Genomic DNA, 27,748 nt, shown 5'->3' with positions numbered 1-27,748 from the left:
ACGTGACGGTCGCGGGAAACAACGTTGAGCTGTGGAGGTGAGGCGTGATGGGCTTGTCAGATTCACAACGACAAGGATGAGTTATGACAGAGTTTGACATTCTCAGGTAAAACACAGGTAAAATAATATATCTAATTAAAAATTCAGGTGTTTAAACAAACGAGAGGCATAACTTTGCCAGTTTAACGACGCCACACCTGGGAAATAAGTCTCGGACGGAAAAGTCAGCCCGGCCGCCATTATTTTTAACTAACAAGTGCATGGGGATTTATCGAAAGTTTCGGAGATATATTAATGGTGTAGATTATTAAGGAGCATTTCACAAACCCAGGACTCGCCATCATCCTGGATGGACGACCCGGTGCCGGATGGACGGCCATTATGGACGCTGTTTTTCGATGGAACACTATTCAAGCGTTACCAAGACTACCTGCGGAGTCACGATCTCACCAAGGTACAGTAACGAATCTCGCGCTAAATGTAAATGTTATCTCGTGTCAGTGTGACGATAGTTTTTTTCCTGTGTGATAAGTATATATAACATTACCACAGTGTTGTGGGTCCCATCCATCTTTATCACGTAATCATATTAACTAAGATACATTTCAGTGTTGACAACGACGAAATGTAATAACAGTATATATAACATTTGACGGACGATATTTTCCGCGTTCATATATAGATCAATGCAATACAAGCAGATTTGTACTACATTGCAGCACATGGGAATGGAAACATCACTCGTTTTACCATCCTGTTATAACCAAAATGTAGAATATATCAGAGCAAGCATTTTTTTAACTGTGTTGATGCAGTAAAACCTGTCTTTTATGACCTATCCTTTCGGTAAAATCTGTCCTGTATGATCATTTCTGTCACTAGAATAAAGCCTGTCCTGTGTTTCCAATTCTTCACTAGAGCAGTGACTGTCCTGTGTGACAATTCCTGTCACTATACAGTATCACATGTCTTGTGTGACCATTACTGTCACTATACAGTATCATATGTCTTGTGTGACCATTCCTGTCACTATACAGTATTACATGTCGTGTGTGACCATTACTCTCACTATACAGTATTACATGTCGTGTGTTACCATTCCTGTCACTATACAGTATCATATGTCGTGTGTGACCATTACTGTCACTATACAGTGTCACATGTCGTGTGTGACCATTACTGTCACTATACAGTATCACATGTCTTGTGTAACCATTCCTGTCACTATACAGTATTACATGTCACGTGTGACCATTCCTGTCACTATACAGTATCACATGTCTTGTGTGACCATTCCTGTCACTATACAGTATCCCATGTATCGTGTGACCATTCCTGTCACTATACAGTATCACATGTCTTGTGTAACCATTCCTGTCACTATACAGTATCCCATTTATCGTGTGACCATTCCTGTCACTATACAGTATCACATGTCTTTGGTGACCATTTCTGTCACTATACAGTATTACATGTCGTGTGTGACCATTCCTGTCACTATACAGTATCCCATGTATCGTGTGACCATTTCTGTCACTATACAGTATCACATGTCTTTGGTGACCATTTCTGTCACTATACAATATCATTTGTCTTGTGTGACCATTCCTGTCACTATACAGTATGACGTATCTTGTGTGACCATTCCTGTCACTATACAGTATCACGTGTATTGTGTGACCATTCCTGTCACTATACAGTATTACATGTATCGTGTGACCATTCCTGTCACTAAACAGTATCACATGTCTTGTGTGATCATTCCTGTCACTATACAGTATCACATGTCGTGTGTGACCATTCCTGTCACTATACAGTATCACATGTCGTGTGTGACCATTCCTGTCACTATATAGTATCACATGTCTTGTGTGACCATTCCTGTCACTAAACAGTATCCCATGTATCGTGTGACCATTCCTGTCACTATACAGTATCACATGTCTTGGGTGACCATTACTGTCACTATACAGTATCACATGTCTTGTGTGACCATTCCTGTCACTATACAGTATCACATGTCACATGTCACATGTGACCATTCCTGTCACTATACAGTATCACATGTCGTGTGTGACCATTCCTGTCACTATACAGTATCACATGTCACATGTGACCATTCCTGTCACTATACAGTATCACAAGTCTTGTGTGACCATTACTGTCACTATATAGTATCACATGTCTTGTGTGACCATTCCTGTCACTATACAGTATAACATGTCGTGTGTGACTATTCCTGTCACTATATAGTATCACATGTCTTGTGTGACCATTCATGTCACTATACAGTATCACATGTCGTGTGTGACCATTCCTGTCACTATACAGTATCACATGTCGTGTGTGACCATTCCTGTCACTATACAGTATCACATGTCCTGTGTGTGACCATTCCTGTCACTATACAGTATTACATGTCGTGTGTGACCATTCCTGTCACTATACGGTATCACATGTCGTGTGTGACCATTCCTGTCACTATACAGTATCACATGTCTTGTGTAACTATTACTGTCACTATACAGTATAACTTTTTCTAAGTAGCCATTTCTGTCATTACCTTTTTATTCTGTGGAACCATGTCAAATATCTTAAGAATGTGCTAATACTATAGTATGTTTTAGTTGCTTGTGGTACTAGTATTGTTTGGTTTTCACTCGTGGAAGTACCTGTACATTTGTATACATGTATGCTAACCGAATTCGCAAGGCCCTTTGCATTACCTAGTTTGCATGTGACATAAAATAGGACTGCATGGTAAATGTAGTATAACCAAACTCGCAAGTCCCTGTGCTTAAAATAGTTTGTATGTGACACATACAACATTACCATATAGGTCCCTGTGAGGTATACACATGTCGGTGTATGTATATCCTTAATAACCAGGTCACTGTGTCGTACAGGTGAGGTGGTACCTGTGGATTTCTACCGCTAGATATTTGCTGTGATAATGCCATATCTGGCTACAATTCGACGATATAAACATAAGCGGTCATTATCTACAGGTGGTCACTATGGACATGTGGTCATTAACTACAGGAGGCATTACTGAAAGGTGGCCGTTACCGACAGATTAGCATTACGGATAGGCAATCATCATCGAGAGTTCATAGTCAACTACATATGGTCGTTATATATAGGTGGTCATTATAGACAGGTTGTCATTTTAACATTTGAACATAATAGAGAGGTAGTCATTATATACACGTTAGCCTTACGGATAGGCAATCATCATCGAAAATAAATTGATATTCATATACAAGTGGTCATTTTCTGCACGTGGGCATTATAGATACAGTTGAGTGTAGACTAAAGGTTACACCCAAGTGCACTCCGAGTGCACTCCATTTGGACTTGGAGTGCACTCCGTTTGGACTCCAGGTAAACTTGGAGTGCACTCCAAGTGGACTCAGAGTCTACCTGGGGTCCTATAAGACACCATACCTATACCCCAGTTCTATAATCAGATTATATCATATATATATTAATACTTTGATGCTTTTAATATAATTTACATATAGATAAATAGAATTTTACAAATAACTTTTGTTCTGTTAATATTACTATTAACATTTGTTTAGTCTACTAGGAATATTTCTTTTATTATTGCTACATGTTTAAGGAGTCTTAATGTATAAGAGTATACATCTATCTATAAACATTATGTATATATTTACTTGGTTACAGGTACATGTGATACATGTGGACCCAGGTCGGATTGGGGCCTGATAGGACTCCAGGTAAACTTGGAGTGCACTCGGAGTGCACTCCAAGTTTACCTGGAGTCCAAACGGAGTGCACTCGGAGTGCACTTTGTGTAACCTTTAGTCTACACTCAACTGTAGGTTGTCATTATTTAGTCACAGAGGTCATTACCGACAGGTAGCCTTAACCGATAGGTGGTCATTACCGACAGGTAGCCATAACCGATAGGTTAGCCACCATAGAGAATTTATATTCAAATACAAGTGGTCATCATCGACTGGTGACCATCAAGAAGGAATGATCGCTATCGATAGTTAGTTATAAATTCTTAATCAAGATATGGTCAATATTGAAAGGTGGTCCTTATCGACAGGTTAACCTATGGATGTGTGGTCGTTATTGAGAAAGAGAGAGGGCCATAATCGATAGTCTCTCTTTGTCAAGAGACGATTATTTCTAAGAGTTCCACATTGTGTAGAGAAACTTACTATCGATATCAAAACCAAGAGGTGGTCATTATTGAGAGGTAATCTGGGTTCATTATTGAGAGGTAATCGTTATAGACAGGTTATCCTTATCAGAAGTTATGTGTGAGAGAGTGGTTTGGTTTGGTGTGGTTTGTTTTGTTTAACGTCCTATTAACAGCTAAGGTCATTTCAGGGCGGCCTCCCGTGCGTGCTACATGCATGCGTTGGGTGAGTGCGTATGTGTGTGTTGGGAGGCTGCGGTATGTTTGTGTTAAGTCTCCTTGTGATAGGCCGGAACTTTTGCCGAGTTATAGTGCTACCTCACTGAAGCATACTGTCGAAGACACCCAGCAGCACACCCCACCCGGTCACATTATACTGACAACGGGCCAACCAGTCGTTCCACTCCAAATATGCTGAGCGCTAAACAGGAGTAGCAACTACCATTTTTAAAGACTCTGGTATGTCTCGGCCAGGGGACAGAACCCAAAGCCTTCCTCACAGGGGCGAACGCTCAACTAAGGCCAAAAATGAGGCATTGTCAAGGGAGACATTAGGAAGAAGAAAGTTGTTAAGAAAGAAGAGAAAAGGTAAGATCCCAAGTTTAGTCGCCTCTTACGATCATGCAATGGGGGCAGCAGGTACAATTCTTGCGCCCTACCTGCAGGGCAGGTGAGAGAGTGGCACACTAGTGGACATGTTATTAGGCCGATATGGATGTAAAAAGAAAATCGCGTTGGGTTTGACTTCATTATTGAGATGTAATCTGGGTTCATTATTGAGAGGTAATCGTTATAGACAGAGTATCAGTATCAGCAGTTGTGTGTGAGAGAGTGACACACAAGTGGACATGTTATTAGGCCGATATGGAGGTATAATGATAATTACGTTGGGTTTGATCTGTGAGTAAACAATAAACACATAACTGTCGCCATATCTCACCACTCCCTGGTGACAGACGACAGGTACTGTAGCCAATGACCTTCTGTGATGAATGGGAAATACAGCTAAATTATAGGGGACGAGAATCACTTAACGTGTGTTTGGTAAAACAAAGAGAGGCATACAGTTTTAGTTTGTAGAGGAAATGGCACTACATGATTTAAAAGGATTAATTATTACAAAGGCATTCATACAGTATTTGCATAATACATATAGATGTATATTTTTTTCATTGAGTTTTGCATTTGCATAATTTGCATTGTTTTTACATATCAAAAGCTTAAGATCACGTGCTGACAACACCGATGTTTATAACAAGGTATACGACAATAAAAAGAGGAAAAAGATCAGTTTTATTTATGCAATACGATTTTTATGACTTTCAACAATGTTGGCTTTTAGTCAAGAATTAAAAGGTCTTCCCCACAACGTGACAGTCTTCTTGTAATTCGAAATGGTTAATGACACGGTCTATGTCTACCGATGTGCCATAGATAAGGTAATATTTATATCCACATGGCAGTGCCATTGAAATGTATAAAGGATTGAAAACGCTACCGATCGCCTGCCCGTCATGACGTCATAGGCAAAAGTTCAATGTAATTTTGATATAAGCACTGAACTGCTTTACATCTGTATGTGTATCTATAGTAGTTTTAACAACAGAATTTTGCAGTGAAACATAAAATATTGTGTTTTACAATGTACGTGTAATATAATATATATGTATACAAAGTGCTTTCAATTATAACGGCTATGAATGCCAAAAGCAATGTAGGTAACAGACGAAGTATACAAAATAAGTATTATTGACTACATTTTTTATCCAGACAGAATCATTCAGAATAACTAAAACAACTAAGAGACTGTTTGGTTAAGATTAGATTAAACGTATACTTTGGTTTGGTTTATTTTGTTTAACGTCCTATTAACAGCTAAGGTATTTTAAGGACGGCCTCCCGTGCGTGGGACATGCATGCGTGTGGTGAGTGCGTATGTGTGTTTTTGGAAACGTATACTAGCTTGAATTACATGTTCTCGAGTTCTACCAAGGTATTATTTCGCTCAATTCAAATTCGACTTATAAATTTCCCATCTTATCTTAATTGCTATTTTTACAAAGTTGCTAACCCCGACATAAAACGGAAATGGATGTACAACATTAATACCGATTTTAAATTTATGGTCGATAATTCACGATCTGTTCAGCGAGGATGTCTAGTAATGATAATTTTATTGTTATCAAATCTCAAAATCCGTCGTAAAATGAAGTACCACATATGATAATTGAAGCCTACAAATGGAACATTTTTTGTTGATGTGTTCTTTACTTTACAATTATCATAAGGTATATTTACACCTGTAATCATAATTTGTTTGGAAAAGTAGAATATAAGTATGTATACTGTCTTTGAAAGATGCTTGTCAAGACGAGGCTAGCAGGTATTATTTACGTATTTGGTCATTATTAGGAATAGGAAAAGTAGTGAGAAAAGCGACGATGTTAGTAAACATAGGGATTTGGCACAAAGTATACCAAATTAAATTAAATAACATCTATAAATTACACAAAGAACAACACCAAATTCAGCTTTGATAAAAATCATTTATTTCCTTCAATCAAGTTATGAATGGCTAGAGCAATAGAAATATATTATCACGTTATAAAACACATCAATTTGTTGGACCTTTCATTTTCGATTACTTTCCAATTTCTAGCAATAACTTATTACTTCCAGTAACACACAGCATTTTCATATAATATTAATAATTTATATCTTGATATTAAATAAAGTTTTTAACTATAACACGTTCATACTTTACAAAACACATACATACCATATTAAAACTTTATGTATATTCAATTAAATAAGGGATTCAAGGAAAATTATTGTTACAGGGCCACCACTGTCCATAACATGCCTATCACATCAATTTCTCTCTTCTATTTATTTAAATTCTTTTTGGTTAGTTTTCTGACCTTCTACCAACAACCTTTTGAAGCAAAGAAAAATGAAATTGAGATGGAAATAACATGCACATAAGATGTCCCCATGGTGACATTGATTGGCACAGCATCCCAGAAACTAGTATCAAGAACCTAAAGAAAAGTCAAGCATTGGTGTTGACATTATGTGCTAGTTTCAACAGGACTGTTTGAATAAATTGTCCGCTGAGACAATAAAAGGGCAACAATTTGACTGTCATTACCCCATTCAGAAAGTGTTTTGTTATAATTTTTCAAAGATTTGTCCAGGATAATCAGGCAACTCACCACTAAAACATAAAACTACATCAGATTTATATTTATAGAACATGACATTTTTTCTTCAAGATCCTCAAATGTGACTCCAACCACAATGACATAGTACATATATACATATACAGTGAAAAAATAGTTTGTTTCCATGTGAAAGTAAGAATAAAGATATAATGATAAAAAAACTCGACGGCTGACTTTCAAGCGCTTTCGCAGCTCTTGCTGCTGATGAGCAGCAAGAGCTGCGAAAGCGCTTGAAAGTCAGTCGTCGAGTTTTTTTTATTATTATATACACATATGTATATTGCTTATTATTTTCACTCAAAATTTTCAACAGCCAACTGTTATTTCCAGAGAAGAATTTTGACACGGCAGAAATCAGGAGTTTCCGTTGGTCGTTTATTTTTCCTTATACTGATCCTCAAAGTAATTATTAATGTATTGACTGCTTGCCGATCTGAAAAAAAAAAATGAAAAATAAATAAACATTAACATACAAGAGTCTACATGAGCTTGATTTTCTATCTGTAAACTAACAAAATTGTCAACCTAACAGGAGGGGAGATAGTCAGGAAGAAAATACACTCACAGGGGCTCGACACGTTCCTATGATCCAGAATGAAACATTAATTCAAAAGTCTAACCCCTAGACTTAATAAGTGATCTAGTGGTCAGACTCTGGGGTAATTTTTCATTCTGAGTCATAGGATGTGTCAATCCCCTGTGCATATACCTCTTACTTAAGAAGTTTGAGGAATAATCAACATTCAATACACACATTAAATACTGATAGTTACTGTAAAACGATTATTTTTTGTGGGTTTTTATTCATGTTGATTTCATAGGTAGTTAAAAAACTATTTGAAATTCAATATTATATTTTCATATTTCATAACTAAAACGGAGTTCATGGATGTTATTCAAACCATGACTTAGATAATCCACATTTTTTTTTAAATTTTAAGTAAACCACAAAGTTTGGGATCTTCAGATATATATATCTGACAGAGATAATTGATACTTCCTACCTCTCTCTAAAAAATGGCCAGCGAAATAAAATATGCTTGCCTTCTGGTAGATCTATAACTGATATTTATAAACTTAATCTGAACATGGTACTTACTGCTGCTGAAACTTCCATGAAAACTTTTTTGTAAAGATCAATATTGAATTATCAGTGTCAAAAGAAACCAATATGAAGTTGGCCTCTTGTAATATTGTCCTATAAGAGTACTTACTTGTCTGTTCGTCCCATTTTGTAGTCATCGTAAAAATTTCTATATGACATCCTAGTATCTAGTTTTGGGTCATCGTCCAAAGTGGAAACACATAAATACATCTATATATATTAGCTAATATGTATTATAGATACATATCATAAAATGATATGATATGGACCATGGGTTTGGTGTCTTAGCCAAGAATCTAGGCATCGCATATTAATAATATTTATATATATTTTGTTTTCAAAGTTGTTAACATAACAAAAAGATTCACACAAACATTTTTTTTTCACTCACAGAATATTGTAAATAGATGTGTGCATGTATAATCATCTTCTTGGCTCATTACACCTCACACATAAAACAATCATCATCCTCATCACTTTGAAGATACATTAGAAATGTATCAACATATATCTCATCATCATCATCATCATCATCATCATCATCATCATCATCATCATCATCATCGTCGTCGTCGTCGTCGTCGTCAATGAATCAATGTTTTTTTTCTAAAACAATCATCATCCTCAATATGCCTCAAATAACAGGCAACTATCAATATCATCTGTAATAATATTAATGTTGATGGTGTTTAATATCTTTTCCAGATCTTGAACAATCGAGCCAGTGTAATTAGCAATAACTCACTCTCGTCAGAACCCCCAGTGCTAAATGACGAGACAAATTGGTTACCTCCCCTTGGAAGCAAAGCTCTGGAGACCAATGGCGCGACACCGGTCTCGCGTATGACGTCAACAAATTCTGAGAACTTTCTGACGGCTGTTGAAAAGAAGCGACGGAACAGGCGCACGACGGGATGTGTAGTTTTAGGGATCCTGTGTCTCGGCGCCATAGCTGCTGCCGTAGCCCTTATCATTCATTTCGTCTTCGTGAAAAGTGGGTGTCTGAATAATTTCATTTAATTAATGTCAGTTCTCATTAACAGCGAAGGTAACGATTTGTCCAAACAGTATATGATAATAATGAGCGTTAAGGCAGGTTGGCTGAGCTTATTAACAGGAATTAGGACATATAGATGACGTATGTCATATATATATTAGCATAAATACAGGTAAGTATTTATAAATATTCATATACAGTGTATATTTACCTGTATCTATGATAGTTTGAGAGTGATTTATCTCCATAGCAACAATTTTAACATCAAAGTGGGAATGATAAATTGGTTGGTTCGTGCAGAAACACGAACCACAGGTCTTAAAATTAAATTTGTTATATTAGTCTGTAAAATTCCCTATACAAATTATGATAAAGAATAAGCAACAATTTTGCTATTATATTTTGCAAACATAGAACAGTATCCCCGGCCCGGTCTTTCAATCTTTAATGTCCGCCCTCGCGTGATTACCAATGTAGCATTTCGATTTTCCCGCGATCCGGGATTAACTTGCAATTTGATTGGCTGATGTTTCAATTATTCCCCAGGACCTTCATCCTAAGTTGACGCCTGCCATCTTCTTTCCCATTCCGGTGTTAACAAACATGCGATGCCCAGCCCGACTTTGCTTCTTACGATGAAGAACAGTTGACAAACATATTAAATGATTTTATATTAAACAGGCAAGGAACACGTGTCGAACAGCGCCCCCATCCATATTCCAGGGAGTGACACACATCATCAAAATCTAAGTGCTTTAGGTATGAATAGTTTTCTTCTTTTTTTTTTCGTTTTGTTTCTTTCTTTTTTTGGGGTAGGTGTTACACTTCATGTTATGAAGTCATTTATAAATCTCCGGTTGGGTTAATCAAGACAGAAATATGTCTGGTTCAGTAAGACCAATGTAAGGTAAGGAGCGTCTGACTGAATGAGACTATTTCAAAATGGATGACATCGAGAAAAAGTAGACTTGTCTTTCTTGTTTTGGTTGTAATATATACTTTTAAAATTCGATACGTTCGTTTCAAGGACTATATGTTGTTTGAACATAACTGGATTTTTTTAAATGCAAGTGTAAGAAAATTAATGTGAAATTTATTTCGGCCACAGGTACTTGTGGACAATAATGGGATTTTTCATTACATATGGTTAGTAAGACGAGAACAAAAAAAGTTTTAAAGTAATCAGATATTCAATCTTAAAAGTTTATAATAAGAACACCTATTACCTTGAGGTCAGTACGTATATTGTTATTATAAACTATTTTAATGAAGTATCTGATCACTATAAAATGATTCAGTCTCGTCTTAATCACGATATTTAATGAAAAATCTCACTCCTGTCCACAAGCACAAGTGATTTCGGCGAAAGGTCTTGGTCCTGTTTAATAAAAATTCTTAAGCATTAGATATTTTGTGGCAAGACATATGAAATATAGGTACCGTACTTAATGATAGGAAAAAATAAGCAGCCTTAATTTGGTACAAATTTAGAGATACATTGTATGGAATAGAACGTAATACATGTATATATATATAATTAAAACATACGTACGGAGTCTAGGTTTGTGATATGAATCACAACTTTGGCGCCATTGGCAGGTAACATAATTAATCAGATATTAAGAGGCATCAGTATGAAGAATGAAAAAGTAATGGAGCTCGAGCACGCCATGATTCAGAACAGAACAAACTTTATGAGAGATGGCGTAGATTGACTAATTAGTGTCCAGTCTACAGAAGGAGCCAAATTGTTTTGTACAAGATACATATTTTCACGACAGATTCACTTGAACTTTGCTCTCACATAATTATATATAATGGCGTGGCAGATATGTGGATATGATTGTATGAAATCATAAGCAAAGCAAATTTTGTTTTTGTTTTTTATTTCCTTAGCTTTTTAGCATTTAAATTTACCGTTTTTTATATCGATCATAAATGTAGAAATGTACATAAGAAACTGATGTTGGCCTGGAATTTTTTAAAAAGAATTTATCATTATATTTTATTTTTCATTTTTTTTTTTTTTCAGTTAACGATTCTCGGCGACTCGGCCTCACCACATTGTCTCCTCCAATACCAAAACTAGAAAACATCCCCACAATCACAGAGAAAGGCAGCAAGCCACAGTTTATACCTCTCAAACCCGTAGAAGCAGCCAAAAACACTCCTAAACTAGCACGTACGTATCATGCACTTCGACAGAAATCATTTCTCTTATTGTATACCTTCTGGACAAGGAGGACGAGTTAATATTTTGATGAAATATCAGCTGATTTTGAATATGCCTTCAATAAAAATATTAATCATCAATAAAAGAAAAAATAAAGCTTTATCTAATAAATATATGCATTACTTTTTATCATGATGTATTCAACACTTAGCAAAATAAAAAAAAACGTATGGTTACATTTGTGAAATATATGATCAAAAGGAGTACAGGTATTACAGAACATCACAGTGATATAATGATTTGAAATACCTGATTTTGTCTTTGGACAGGGTCGATTGAAATTAAAGATATGTACACGACTATTGGAGCCAGTGGGATATTTTCCTGTAGTGTCAATGGAATATCGGGATGGACATCTGTATTTTTACGCGGAAAACGAAAATCTCAGCCACCTGGTATTTTTGAGTTTATTTTGACTTCTTCGGGACAATTTTCGTTAAAGGGAAATAACTCTGACATGGTTGTACGTCACAACAAGCAGAGAAACCTGGAAGACATCAACCTGGATAATGTGTTGGTGTATATTGCCTACACGGACGTCGCGTGTGACAACCAGGACACATTCACGTGTGGCGTCCAGGCGGGCGGAGAGACGGACAGTCGGACAGCCAAGGTGATCATTACAGGTAAGTTGTGATCTTATACAAATACGATGATAGGTACTGAATATTGTAGATCTCTGTTACTAGCGCGATTTATGTGATGTCCACATCGTCCCTATCGGCGCTCTTAAAACTCCAGATTTTCTAAATTTTTTTTGCCATCGTAAATAATCTAGATCAATGACGATTTGAGTTAAGCGTTGTTTCGATGTCAAATAATAGTTTATTTCTCTTTTCAAGTGCATTGTGGCGATCCCCTTCCATTCCATTTTTTTTTTCCAAAAAATTATGTATTTATTTATTTTAACATTTAAGCATGTTCATCTCCTAACGCAAAATTAAACAATGTTTATTGACATCAATATAACTATTTCATATCGAATAATATAACAGTAAAAACATTGCTTTTTGATGATCGTTTTGATACACTTCCATTTACACGTGCATCGTATTATTCCGATATTCATTGCCGAGTTCCGATGTTTATCTTGGCCATTAGATTATATGGGAAATATCTGTTAAATTTACACGACTGTAGCCTACTAACATCACGTGACAGCTTTGAAAACGAGGCATTTCATTTGTAAACACGAACAGATACGCATAGCTTGTAGAAGAAACATATGCTATTACAGGGACGACATAGTGACGTTATATGTAATTATCTGTTTTTCGGCATCAGATTTTGTCAGTGTTTGGCGAATTATATTGATAACTCAAATTCAATTGATAATTACGGGGGAATGATTCAGTCATCATTTTTTAAACCAAAATCGCTGTGGTCATATATTGTAAACAACGTGCAGCGCTAAGCTTAGCATACTCACACCGTTATATCTTGTTATGGCAATTGTCATTTTTTTCTTTTCTCTTCTTTTTCCTCGAACAATTCTTATTTGTCATGTCACTTCCTTAGCTAAATTATGTGGATTTTTCTGCCAATTATCCATTTTTTGTGTGGGTCCTTTAACGTTGTAACCTTTTCAACCGCAGCCTATTTACAATGTAGGGAACTTTTCCTATTATTATTATTCAATCAACATCTTTATGTATATATTTCAGCTCAACCAAATGTCATTGTTTATGTAATTGATAAAACAATGTAAGAAAATATTTTACTATGATGTTGCTTTAAAATATTATATACAATTTGAATTGATAAAGTAAAGCATAATTTGACCACATGATCCAGTGGATCCGGCTCCGGAAGTCACGATGGCGATCCCAGTGCAGGTCATCGAGGGGGAGCAGCTTCGCATTTCCGCTTCCTGGATGGCAGGCTACCCCGACCCTCACGGAAATCTGAGCTGGTCCACGATAAGTCCCGGGGAAACCACTCCTTCGGACTTTTTCTCTAGTGCTCAAACGATATGGTCATTAAAGCGACAGGAGAACAAGTGTAAAACTGTGGTCGACACTCATACAACATTTAAACCGAAATTAGATTGGAATGGAACAGACATCATCGTCAAACCGGAAATCACACCAGTAGCGGGAGGAGAAGTCCCGGATCTGAAAATAAAGTCATCACGGGAAACTCTCTACGTTGTTCCAGGTAAATATTTGTCAAGCTTTCTTTTGAAATGTTTCTGACATGTTGAAGCAAAATTGGATCAAAGACTTTGTTCCTCCATGATGGAATTTAATTTGTTTTGAATATTTGACTTTTTTTCCTTTTTTTCGATTTGCATTTCAATTTCACATTCACTAATAGAAATGCGATTTCAGCTACAATTTGAACTTAATGCATATTTTCAAATCAACACGAATGATTGGAATTATTTACTAGTGAAGTTCGCTCGACTGTGTTGATATAGATTGGTTTAGGTAAATTTCGTGCTCTAGCTTCACAAATTCATGTTTAAACAAAGCCTTGTAGTGCTAACCGCTTAAGCTTTCATTTCACACTGCTGTGTCTGTTTTGTCACGACACCGTTTCTGCTGTTAATGTCGTCACTTCCGGTCGATAGGTTTTACTTACTTCCTTCCTTTTCACATTATCAAATAACATAACAAAGTGTATTTTTGTATTGTCTTTGTTTATGTTCAATATTTTGAGAGAAACAGCATATCATATTCGTCGTGAACTATTCACTTAAAACGTATTTTATTACCCAAATATATACAAAAAAGATTATATATCGGTTGAAGTCAAGTTGTCGTTGTTTCCTTCAGATCTCTGTGTTTTTTTTAGTGTTAGTATTTTATTGAACTAGTATGTTTTGACCGCGGTTTCATCAATTTTCCACAACACAAGAAAATTCCTAAACTTCAGTTCGGGAACGTTGATGAAACTGGGGCCAGATACACAAGTTGATATAGTCCTATAAAGTCAGCATCAAAAAGTCACCAGGTCCGTCTTATTTCATAAACGAACAACCCCGGTCTAGTCACGAGCCGCGAGTGGTTAAGGTGTCCCGACACATTGACACTAGCCCTCCACCTCTGGGTTGCGAGTTCGAAACCAACGTAGGTCATGCGTAGTTGCCGGGTACTGACCGTAGGTCGTTGGTGTTTCCCCGGGTGCTCCAGCTTTCCTCCACCTCCAAAACCTGGCTTGTCCTTAAATGACCTTGGCTGTTATTAGGACGTTAAACAAAATAAAACTAAATTAAACCAACACAAGTCTGCCCCAACTTTTGAACCTTAAACTATTTACTTTTGTTTTTGGTCTATAGCAAAATCTTCGAAAAATGAGGATTTTAATTTCATTAATTAGAGTTCCCATTGCCAGACTTCGTCATTACTTTGCATATACAAACAATATATGAGGTTTCGTTCTTATAGAACAAGAGAAAGTTCCACAGCTATGTAAGTTGGTGCAGAGACCTTTCTGTGACTTGTATAACGCTGGCTAGATGCTGCTTTTCTAGAAATAATAGTGTATGCATGAAAATATTACTATTTCAAAAAGAGAGAAATAGGTCTACAGCTAAAAGAGAAATGTCAAATTTCCCTTTTTGTAATTGCATGTATATTGGTATTTTTAATTATCCTGAATTTTTCATTAAGAGCTTTGACAATTCAGGCATCTAGAACATAAACCTATACGTAACCTCATGTAAAGATCCGAGGTGCGTTGTTGGACGTTTTCTACCCGTGGCGGTTTGTGTTTCTCGGAAAGCTGTGAACGGACTGGTCAGTGTGGTTGTGTCCTTGGGCAAGGTACTTTACCCTAATTGCCTTGGAATGTTGATAATGCATATACTTATTGAAAATCAGCTTTCTTTCGCGTGTGATTTATTGTTTTTATATGTAAGATAGGAATCAGTTATCGGGACATGCAAGCAATTAATATCTAAATGCTGAAAAATTTCCAAGAATAAAGATAAATATTTTAAGAATCTGAAAAAAATAAGGACGAATATGTTTGAAGCAATTCTAATATGCTATATCAGCTATTTTATATTGAAGTAGTATATACATGTATATAGATGAATGATACCATGGCGATGGTTAACAATAAGTGTTTGGTATGGGGATATATATGGATTGAATAGATTTTTTTAATTTTCATTGCGGCTATGAATACCAGTAGCTAGCTACATATCCCGTGGCGCGCGGTAGCGCGCCTCGGAGGATATATAGCTAGCTACTGGTATTCATAGCCGCAATGAAAATTTAAAAAAATCTATTCAATTCATATATTTACATAACCTTGATTTTAAAAAATTATATCGAGAAAACGAGAAATTTTATTAAAAAGAAAAATTTGTCATGTATACGACGAAACGCCAAATTATTAGAACAGCCGGGAGATCCCGCCTATGCACCACGCCATTGTTTTAATGTCGTTCCGCATTTTCCGGTCTTTTTTGTTTAATTTTGTATAAAACAAAAAGAAAGAAGTATTAAAGTAAAAATAATATTAAATGCAATCATTCAATTCAAATCAGCTATTTTTAACACTTATCTCGTACCAACGTTATCGATCCAAGGGAAGCTACTCTTCCTGTCTTACTGTCGATGGCGTATTAATATGACAAGATTAATCAGGTGATTTGCACGAGAGACAATGTTTTCATACGGTTTTCATAGTGTATCATGGTCATATGTTTGTTGTTTTCACTTGGTATGTTCATATCAGCAAACCACATTAGGAATGTAAATATATATGTATATATATATTCTGTTAATCAGCCAAAGAGGTACATGTATGTCGGTAAGATTGTAGGTACGGTTATGAACCCAATAAACCAATATAGATTTTTACTATCCTACCGGTGAGTAACGGATATTTATTCGGTTACTTTCGTTGAATATCAGTTCTTATCCATTTACTGTCTGTCCTGTGAATGTAACGTACTAACATATACCAGCCACTTCATGTGAATATAACGTACTGATGTATACCTGTTACTTCCTGTGAATATAAATTAATATAACTTACGTATATATGTGACCGTCACTTCCTATGAATATCACGTATTTACGTATATCTGTAACTTTCTGTGAATATAATGATGTCACTTCCTGTGAATATAACTTACTTACGTATATCTATAACTTTCTGTGAATATAACGCACGTTCATATATGGATTGAATAGATTTTTTTAATTTTCCGCAATGAAAATTAAAAAAATCTATTCAATTCATATATTTACATAACCTTGATTTAAAAAATTTATATCGAGAAAACGAGAAATTTTATTAAAAAGAAAAATTTGTCATGCATACGACGAAACGCCAAATTATTAGAACAGCCGGGAGATCCCGCCTATGCACCACGCCATTGTTTTAATGTCGTTCCGCATTTTCCGGTCTTTTTTGTTTAATTTTGTATAAAACAAAAAGAAAGAAGTATTAAAGTAAAAATAATATTAAATACAATCATTCACTATTTTAACACTTATCTCGTACCAACGTTATCGATCCAAGGGAAGCTACTCTTCCTGTCTTACTGTCGATGGCGTATTAATATGACCCGATTAATCAGGTGATTTGCACGAGAGACAATGTTTTCATACGGTTTTCATAGTGTATTCATGGTCATATGTTTGTTGTTTTCACTTGGTATGTTCATATCAGCAAACCACATTAGGAATGTAAATATATATCTGTAACTTTCTGTGGATATAACGTTCGTTCATATATACATGTATGTCACTTCCTGTGATCTGTCACTTCCTGTGAATACGTTCACGTTCTTTGACTATAGAAAAAATTGAGATGTTTCCCGTCGAAAATAACATATATTTCACGAGTATAACAGATTGACATTTTCACGTGTGCGAAACGGGAATGAAAAATATCTCAATGATCTGTCCTACAAATATTACACCGCCCACACCTTGACAATGTTTAGTAGGCGTCAGTCAACAGTCCAGAAATTTCTAGGGACAGGTCTCAGATAAAATTAATCCATAATTGATGAATATCACCTTGCAAGTCCCATAAAGAATCCTGATTATAATGATATATATATATATAACCCTACCTAGAGGTTTTTGTCACGTAAACGTTTAGTATAATACACATGTAGTGTCATTTGCGTCAGGTGCGTGGTTGCTTATCGTTGTGTCTTGTGTAGTAGTTCGCTCTCATCCTTCACAATAATATCTAAATAACATGTAAATTCACTTGCATATATGTCCTGGGCACAAAAGAGACACGTCTATGTGCATTTGAAAAAAGAGTTCATCAGTAAGAGACTTGTTTATGAAATAATCTGTTGGCTTTGCAAAGTGATTCACCAGTTATTATGTGAAATAAAAATGAATTAAATTGAATTCAAATCACACAGGCTAAGTAATTCTAATCAGATGACAGGTCTAAGACGATTTGACAAGTAGTGCTTGATACAGTATGACTTATTTCCCGGACTCCCTAGGCAAAAAGAAAAAGCGTAATAGACGACGGAACCGACGGAAGAAGCCTAGGCGAATTCGGAAGAACTAATACGTTAGTCAGCGGAATGGTCGAGTGGTAAGTCGCTGACCATACAGATAAAAAAAATGATTGTTTAAAAAAATGTAAAAAAAAAAAGAAAATAAAATAAAGAATCAAATCATAATAGATTAAGTTAATTGCAATAAGGATTAATTCATTGTATAATAAAAAGTTTGTATGATAAGTCATCTCCCCGAGTAGAGAAAAACATTACTATTTCTTATCATGAAAATAGAAAAAAAAAAACAAAACAACAACAACCTCCAGTTTCAGTATCAAATGTGACAGTCGTGTTATTACTTATAGTTTACGAAATGAAGATGAAGTATATCTCAGTCGAATTGAAGTTTTCGAGAGATTGAAGACATTTCTTTAAGGAAATAAGACAATATACACTATAAACTTCCAATCTACGTTAACAGATCATTAGGAGTTAAATTTCCAACACAACAAAACCATACTAAACAGCAATAATATGTTAATTGATGGAATGATGACCCAATTATGTCGTTTTCTGCCGAAACATCATAACTTCACACGCCTCTCCATGGTATTTGCTGGCATTGATGCCGACACACCTTTCACTGCAATTGCATAAGAGGCCATGCTTTCGTGCACCTTGCTTGAAGACATTTACATGTAAGTGACCACACTGAACCTATTGCACTAGTTCAAACATTTTTGATAGACAATTATGTTTTCTCCACCTAAATGTTTTTGCCACCGCTTTAACTTGCCTATAGGTTGGCCTTAAAGTTGAACGTCCACCACTGCAAGGAGGTTGTAGGCTCTGTCCGAAGACTGAATCAATGAATTTACTGTAAGGGTTGGTAGACAAGTGATTAGTCAAGTATGACAGGATGGGATGTCATTCGTGGTTGTCAGATCACCTTAACTTCTGTGAAGATATTAAAATAAAGAAATACAAGAAAATAAATAAAATAAGCGCTTGAAATCAATATGTATACAATAATTGATATTGTTATGATGACCGGAAAGATACAGGAAAGTGAAGTCTTTTGACTGTACGCTATCATTAAAGTTGGTACGGTTAATTCGAGAAAGCGATTTCCTGATTAGGTCCTGAAATTCAAAAATATCGCTTAAACTATAAAATGGGAATTGAATGTAGGAATAAAATCAATTATGATGAGTAAAGGATGGAAACGGCTATAGGATATCAAGTCAGGGTAACAAGGGAATAGAATAACGAGTGAAACAAAAACTATAGGATATTGTGTCAGGGGAACAAGGGAATAGAATAACGAGTGAAACAAAAACTATAGGATATCGTATCAGGGGAATAAGACAATAGAGTAATGATGAAAAAGTCTGTATGATATAGTGTCAGGGCAACAAGGCAATAGAGTAAAGGATGAAAAAGACTATAGGATATCATGTAAGGTGAACAAGGCAATAGAGTAAAGGATGAAAAAGACTATAGGATATCATGTAAGGTGAACAAGGCAATAGAGTAAAGGATGAAAAAGACTATAGGATATCATGTAAGGTGAACAAGGCAATAGAGTAATGATGAAAAAAAACTATAGGATATCATGTCAGGGGAATAAGGCAATAGAGTAAAGGATGAAAAAGACTATAGGATATAATGTCAAGGGAACAAGGCAATAGCGTAAAGGATGAAAAAGACTATAGGATATCATGTAAGGTGAACAAGGCAATAGAGTAAAGGATGAAAAAGACTATAGGATATAATGTCATGGGAACAAGGCAATAGAGTAAAGATGAAAAAGACTATAGGATATCATGTCAGGGGAATAAGGCAATAGAGTAAAGGATGAAAAGGGATACTTTATATCATGCAAAGGAAACAAGACTATAGAATAATGATGCAAAAGAATATAGGATACCATCTTTTGGTAACAAGGAAATAGAGTAAAGGATGAAAAAGACTATTATATCATTTGGAGGGAAATAAAGCAATAAAATAATGAATGAAAGACATTATAGGATATCATGTCAAGAAATCAAGACAACTGAGTAACGGTCCAACCGACTATGTGTATCACGACAGGGGGACAAGGCAATGTCGTAATGGATGAAATAGACTATAGGATATCGTGTCAGCGGAACAAGGCAATATAATAATAAGTGAAAAAGACTATAGGATATCATGTCAGGGGAACAAGGCAATATGGTAGCGATGAAAAAGGACTATAGGATATCATTTCAGGGGAGTAAGACAATAGAATAATGAGTGAAAAAGACTATAGGATATGATGTCATAAAAACAAGGCTATTGGATAAAGATAAAAAGATCTATAGCATAACAAGTATGTAACAAAGCCAAAGAGTGTCTTGTGAAAAAGACTATAGGGTATCACTTCAGGGTAACAGGGCGATAGAATAAACAGCGATAAAGACTATAGGATAACATGTCTTGGTATCAACTCTACAACATAGTGATACAACAAGGAATACAACTGAAGCAAAACGTCAAGTACATTATGTAGTTAAATTATCCACTTACACAATATCAGTAAAGTCATTAAAATGATAAAGTGTTGTCTTTCTGAGATTTTCGATTAACTTTCGGGTTAGAATGAAGATATTTATGTCACTAAAAGTCAATATGCAGCAACTGTTGACCAGGGAAATCGAAATTGTATTTATTACCTGATACCCCCAGAGAGTAATTTCAGTCTTTTGACATACTGTAACGTTAAATAATATGGGATTTCACGATAAAGGTAGTTTTGTACTAAAAGTATGACTGAATTATACATCAATTTTAGCTTAAAAGAAAACAGTTTTTCTTGATGCACATAGGTAGTCTTTGTCCTTGAATAGTCGATATTATCAACGGTTTTCTTTCTCTATCTTTTCGCAAGCCCTTCTAACCATGAAAAAACGCATATTCATAAACAACAGAGAATACCGCCATAATTAATGTACGAAACCGTTATTCTTACTCAAACTCGATCGAACGAGGGCAAAGTATGAACAAAAATGTATACAGATTTGCATGAATGCCAATGAAAAGGTAAATAATGGTGAAATAAATGATGATAAAACAATTTCCACTGGCTTGTTTGGAAGAAAGTCGCTGTATGTGATTTACATTCTCAATAGACCTCTAATGATTTATTAACTATATTGTGTTTCTATCCTATAATGACAACGTGGCGTCTAGGAGATGGAATATTGTTTATCCTCAGTGACGAGAAAGATTATTAACGACCAACTAATCTTGATTGACATATTAATACTTTTTTCTCGTAAATACTTTCGACGACTACTAATTGCGGTTTTTACTTACTGTATTAATAAGGGTTCCATAGTGTTTGTATGCCGTGTATAACTAATTTAGTATAGGTTATCATCAAATTTCAAAGTTGTCGCGGTTCTGTCTTTATCCTACATGGTATCACAATTGTTAATGACGCTGGCGAGTGAACAGCATCGTTGATATACAAATGTATCAGTAATGATGCATGTGCTGACTTATATACTTAAAATACAATCACGCATCAAGTTCAGTAGACTATTGTATTCTACAGTGTACTACCTCTGGTAATTCCAAAAGTTAGTTCATCACCCTAAGTACGCATGAATATGAAGAATGGAGAAAAATGCTACCACTTCAAACTGCCGCGTTCAGCATTTCCTTATTCCTATTATCTTTTCAATTAAAGCGACTAATGCATCGATTTATCAATACATGCAACTTACCAACACAATGAGAATATTGTTTCAAATAAAATATCTGATATTTTAGATTAATTTTAATATTTGTTTTATTTTCAACATATTTTTCCCAATACTGTATTGGTTCTTGACAGTTTGTATGATTTATATATATAGCAATATAAAATAATTATCATCGGCTCTCGTGCTAGCAGTATCACTCTCATGTTCCGGTATACGCTTTCTTGATAGTAAATGTATGATTCAACTCTAATTTTATTTAATAGGTACAGGTATTTAAAAGAAGAAAATATATATCAATTACACATTCCATCATCGTATGGCACTTGCAATATTTGTATATGAAAAGTAAAAGCATAAAATAAGAGAACAAGGAGAGGGTAAAAAGGGAGGGTATTTGTGAAGACAGCATATCTAAAGGTTATGACAGACTAGAGGAATAAATCGGCATGCAGATAATGCAGGATAGTTTAACAGGATAGTGTGGTTCATGTTTATTTTGAATACCTAGGAATCCAAAACTTACAATAACGTTTCCTGTTTTATATATTACAGCAAATCACTGCGATGGCTTCTCTAATGACACCAGAATCGCCCACCCATACACATGCACCAAGATCGTCAGATGTATGCCGGACAAAATGCTCATATACTCATGCCCGGAACAAACCTGCTTTCAGGAGAAATCCAAGCAATGCGACTAGCGCGGGATTCATGTGACTAACTGGATGGCATAAATGATAATTTGTTTTGATGGAACGCCCGGTTGTTTTAACTGATTTCTTTACATCGTTGACATTTATTTTATTTTCTCTTTTATTTTACATGTGAATTAACATGGAACAATAGCATCAATACAATGATCAACTTGTTTCGTCTCTTGTTAGATTTAAGATACAATTTATTCATTTTTCATTTTTTTCGGGCTTTTGGTGAACACACCTGAGAGAGAAAAGGCATTATAGACCTAAAACCGAGGGAAAACTCATTCAGTTTCATTTTTGACATATGAATCCATTACACTCGTTCCTGCAGTCGTTACATGTATCGCCATATATTGAAACAAATTAAACCCCAAAAGGGACAGTGTTCATAGACTGGAAAATTAATCTGACTAATGTTATATTGGAAACACTCGTTATATAAACATGTATATAATTTATAATTAGTGTCTGCATTACAGTTACGTTTATGCTAATGTTCTAGTGCATAACCGACTATTATTTTGTGAAGTCAAGTGGCGAAAAATGTAAGTCGCTGTCTGCTTGTTGATGAACGGACGCCGTTTTTATTGCTGTCAGCGTGTGAGTTACCGCTGATACGGAATGTTCCATCAATAATTATTCCTGTTGCTTAGCAACGAATACGTTACTTGATTGGTCTATGTTACAGTCCTTAATATTTTCTTGCGTTGTATGGTATTCACAGTACTAATACTATTTACTCTTACAATGATCGATGTTGTGTTGATAAACAGTAACTTCGGTTCAATGATAGCTATTTTTATATCTGAGGAGCCGCCATTTTTTGGTTTCACAATTAGAACTATCTTCCTATTAGTGTGAATACAATTAACGCAACTAGAGGTAATAGTTCATGTGTGATATTATACTGACAACACCATATGGTAAATGTTATATATACTAGCTAAGCTGGAGGAACTACAGCATTACTCGATGGTCCTAAAGATGGACAAAAAAATTACAGTCAAACCTCGCCATAGTGACCACCTGAATTAAGCGACTCCTTGTCATAAGTGATCATACTCTCCCCTCCCAATGTTATTCACTATACTAGTTACCTGAACCTGGACTAAGAGACCACCTGTCTTATGTGACGTTTTTATTGCCTCCCTTGAACAATCACATATGGCAAGTTTCACTGTATGTACATGTATAATTTGATTCTATATTTTTCATACTTCTATATTTTTGCGAAATTTTATATTGTAGAGAAGATAATATATAATTTCGCTGTATTCGCGGTCAATAGATATAGCACGAAAATAAATATCCAATGGTAATGTTAAATGTAGAATGTCTATAAGGAGATGTGAGAACTTGGGCCGAATGAGACAGTCACGGAATATTAGAACGAATAGACGAATGAAAGGGGCATGCATTGCCACGAAGGGTCAAAGTCATCTGAAAAAACAAAAACCATATGAAGCAATAGAAAAATTCAATTACTTTAATTGAAATATATCATTTATTCGTCTGTTCACAAAATTTCAAAATTTGAGCTAAAGTTTACGCTGTGTAAATTTTCAATTATGAAACATCTGATATTTGATCTTTCTTCGATTTTTCTTCCCGCATTGCGTTTGCCAAATGGAACATTGGAACCATAGTGTTGCTATTGGGTTCTCTGATGAGGTTCACTTGATGGGCAAGTCAACAAACAGATTGTGCATTTCTGTGGAACAGATAAGCCAGCCTATTACGCCGATAAACCATTAAATAGCCAAGAAGTAAACTTCTGGACAGAACTGAATAGTTATGGACTATTTGACATTGCTAAAAAAGAGTTTTGTGCCTCAATTAATACACTGAATGATTAACCTGAGGAAGCGTAGTCTCGGCAAGATATGGGTCAACTTCACATCAAGCAGCCAGAGTGTTAACGTGACAGTCCGATATGTTTGGAGATAACATTATGTCGTTGCATTCGCTAGACGTTTTCTTGTGGGTTACCTTCAGAATCGTGTTTATTCTCCCCTTCCGAAAGATAATAACAAACTTAACCTTGCAATTAGAAGAGAGACAAGAAAGATTTCAAGTCAGCCATGTAACAAAAAATATTAGAGAAAGAATGTGATTTGTGTCTGAGCAGAAAGATGGTCATTTGGAGCACATTATTAGCAACGTCATTATGACGTTATACCTTATAATAATGACGTTATGTATTACACATTATGGAAATTAAGACTTGTTTTGCATATGAAAATGATGTAAAATGGTTCACCTAAAATAATATACCAATCAATATTGTGAAAATTTTGCATGTTATTCTAATTAAATGTATCATTACGCTTACGTCATTATGACATATTTGGTATCAAAATATCAGTAAATGTATGCACTGTAAACTGTTATTATTGATTTTGGTAGGGTACACCCATTATTTAACATGGTGCTATGCAAAGGGGTCTCTACAACTATCGGTATTGATAATGACGAATCGTTTTTGTGGTTATGGATCATTTTCATGCCTCTTACAATTCGATTTTTTTTTGTCATATAAAAGTTTATTTTTCCTGACTGATGTTTAGTCTTCGTCATCTTGTGACCATATTCCTTTAACGACAGTATATAAAGGCGCTATTCACCTTCTCTATGTTTTTCGCATTTTGAGAGGGGGTAACTTTGAATCAAACTGAAATTTGACGAGGCTACTAAACGCACATGGATGGAATTTTTACACATGACACCGTGATTCCCTATCTATTGATTACACTGTTATAACATTTTATAACATCTTTTTATTTCCAGTAAAGTGGGCAATTTTCAAATTGTGTTTCATTTTCCTTTCGGTATATTAATAATAATTTGGGATTCTTATTGATGAAAGGACATCAGATTAGCGTGGAAAATATTATTTAAACCTAATCTGTATGTGCAAGGTATATTTATATTTATGTTTTGTGGTGTGTGATAATAAATATATATCATACAATCATACGATAAGATTGAACACTTTTTTGTTTTTTTTATATCATATGATGTGGAAAACATATTTCTATTTAATTAACTGTGTATGTATGTGCTATTACCCTGTTTAGCCAATTAGCCCAAGGTGCTAAAAATGAACTGTCATCAAGATCAAGATCAATCAAAGATATACCTACATAAAGTTATAAATACCAATGCATACCACGAAAAACATCTTATCTATAGGGGCATGATTTAACTTATTTGCTTATAATTCCTATCTACAACATTACCAAGATGCATTGTCTATGTCCCTCGGTGATGAAGTAGTACAGATATAATCATCCAATTAAGTTTTCCGTTTTATCATGTGGCAAACCGTTTTATTCACTATTGTTTGATAAGATTGATAAGAGCCATTTTAGCCATTGAACATTTTGACAAAATTTGAATTGTCAAAGACAGGGAGCTTACATATTTGTACGTCCAGTCCAAGTAAATAATGCCCAGTACTTACATTCTCACATTATAGGATGCATTGATTATCCCCACTGAAATTCAGTTTTAGCTTAAAATTCAATTTGGTCCACTTATTCAAGATCGATCGTAAACATGTAAAGTTCTAATCGTTTATTCTTCCGATTGATCATAATTGTTCCGAAGACTGGGTATCCTGTCGTAGTTTTTCTACTTCCCGCTGACCTCGTCTGGCACAAGGATAAAATGCATTGTTTTAGGTATGCGTACATTGTGTATACAGGTGTCACTTAGGAAACCGTAACAATTACCACTTACCAGGTATTTCTTAACTATATTTGATATATAATTCGACGTGTTAATATGTCTTAATTTGACAAACGAAACTTTGGCAATAAATAAGTTATCCAACGAATTGGTCACATACATTTATTATACTTTAAATACACTTTTAAATGAATTGTATACACTTATAGTTTATCACACGCATCCTCGCGCATGATTACATGTTAGATCGTACTGATGATGTAAAATGATAAAGCAATAGGGTTATCATTAAAATCCCAGCTGTCCTAGATACAGAATAAAGAATAAAACTTGTCAAATTGAGCCAGAAACTCTCCGTACGGCCATCGCAGAAATTTCTATTACAGAAAATGCTGGCCTTCTCCCTCAAAGGACGACCCTTTTTTGATCGTGTTAGCTTATCCGAGGAACAAAAAGAAAACAGGAATACAGAAGTAACTGTCGAAAGTTTTAAATTTATACACTAAAAACAAAGAATACCGGCATGATAATGAAATCGCATTTCTATATCAAAATCGATAAGACGATGGTAAATTACAAACAAAAATTACAAAATTTGCTTGAAGATCTCACGAAAGAAGCAGATTAAGACCAGGAGTTCCAGAGTGTAAGCGTCTTTCATTTCAATGCCGATACCCGCCATACAAATCTAGGCCAAATCTGAGAAGATGCTATCTGTGCAGGTGACAACGGAACAACCAGACATACCAATAAACATAGCGAAAATCAGACTTGATATCATATAAAGAAAAAGAATATATACAAATGATATGTTCTTTATCAAAACGCAAAAATGGCCGAACCAGACAGGAATACTTCATATACACTATCGTACAACAGTTAGATCGAAATGATAAATGATGGTTAAACAAAGTAATATTTAACACCATTTATTTACTAAAGGCAAAACATCTGTTCAGTCACAGAAAATAAATATAGCTTCTGAGGCTCATCCCTTGATAATGGTGTCAGAAATAGGTGGTACAGAAGAGAGTGATCTCGACCGGGAAGGCGAATCGTCCATGTTAGATGTTGTCAAGGGAAGCACCCTCAGCTTCGTTTTCGAATATCATTGCGGAAGCGTGACAGGAAGCGATTGGATTGATAATTTATTATCTCATCTTCTACAAGATCATTCACATGTCATGCTTCATTAAACAATCACCGCTCTGTGATGTAGACAGGGGAATCTCAACTTTAGATATAAGATATTCAACGTTTAGCATGATGATGTAACATTTGGAACTGTACCCCAGGCTGACTTATCTACGACGGGTTATCCCTGCCCACATTAAACATGGATGAGATATTCAATCAATCTTACCCTAGAGTAGTGACGGGGAAATAACAAAATAATATCTAAAGACTTCTACTGACCTCCTTAAAAGACATTGAGGACATAGAGGTCCAGATTCAAC

General features: G+C 35.2%; 1 protein-coding gene and 1 long non-coding RNA gene across 3 annotated transcripts; one reads left to right on the top strand and one right to left on the bottom strand.

Moving 5' to 3' along the window:
- Positions 1–204: 204 nt before the first annotated feature.
- On the top strand, positions 205–25,408 carry LOC117342437. 2 transcript variants are annotated; one of them, XM_033904597.1, is made up of 8 exons: positions 205–454; positions 9,212–9,500; positions 10,185–10,262; positions 11,536–11,685; positions 12,006–12,362; positions 13,531–13,893; positions 18,170–18,264; positions 22,453–22,564. In XM_033904597.1, the coding sequence occupies exons 1-7, from the start codon at positions 350–352 to the stop codon at positions 18,235–18,237; spliced, it is 1,410 nt and encodes a 469-aa protein (XP_033760488.1). In that variant the 5' UTR covers positions 205–349; the 3' UTR covers positions 18,238–18,264; positions 22,453–22,564. The 2 variants fall into 2 exon arrangements, with proteins under 2 accessions (XP_033760488.1, XP_033760487.1); XM_033904596.1 differs by lacking the exon at positions 18,170–18,264 and having other exon boundaries at positions 22,453–25,408.
- On the bottom strand, positions 7,686–8,705 carry LOC117342439. Its single transcript, XR_004535864.1, has 2 exons — positions 8,616–8,705; positions 7,686–7,834 (listed from the first exon to the last, which is right to left on the bottom strand). It is a non-coding gene; the product is annotated as an uncharacterized LOC117342439 (long non-coding RNA).
- Positions 25,409–27,748: the final 2,340 nt, after the last annotated feature.

This window comes from Pecten maximus, chromosome 14, assembly GCF_902652985.1.
Source record: "Pecten maximus chromosome 14, xPecMax1.1, whole genome shotgun sequence".
NCBI classification, from domain to species: domain Eukaryota; kingdom Metazoa; phylum Mollusca; class Bivalvia; order Pectinida; family Pectinidae; genus Pecten; species Pecten maximus.
This window is presented reverse-complemented; position numbering and strand designations above follow the sequence as displayed.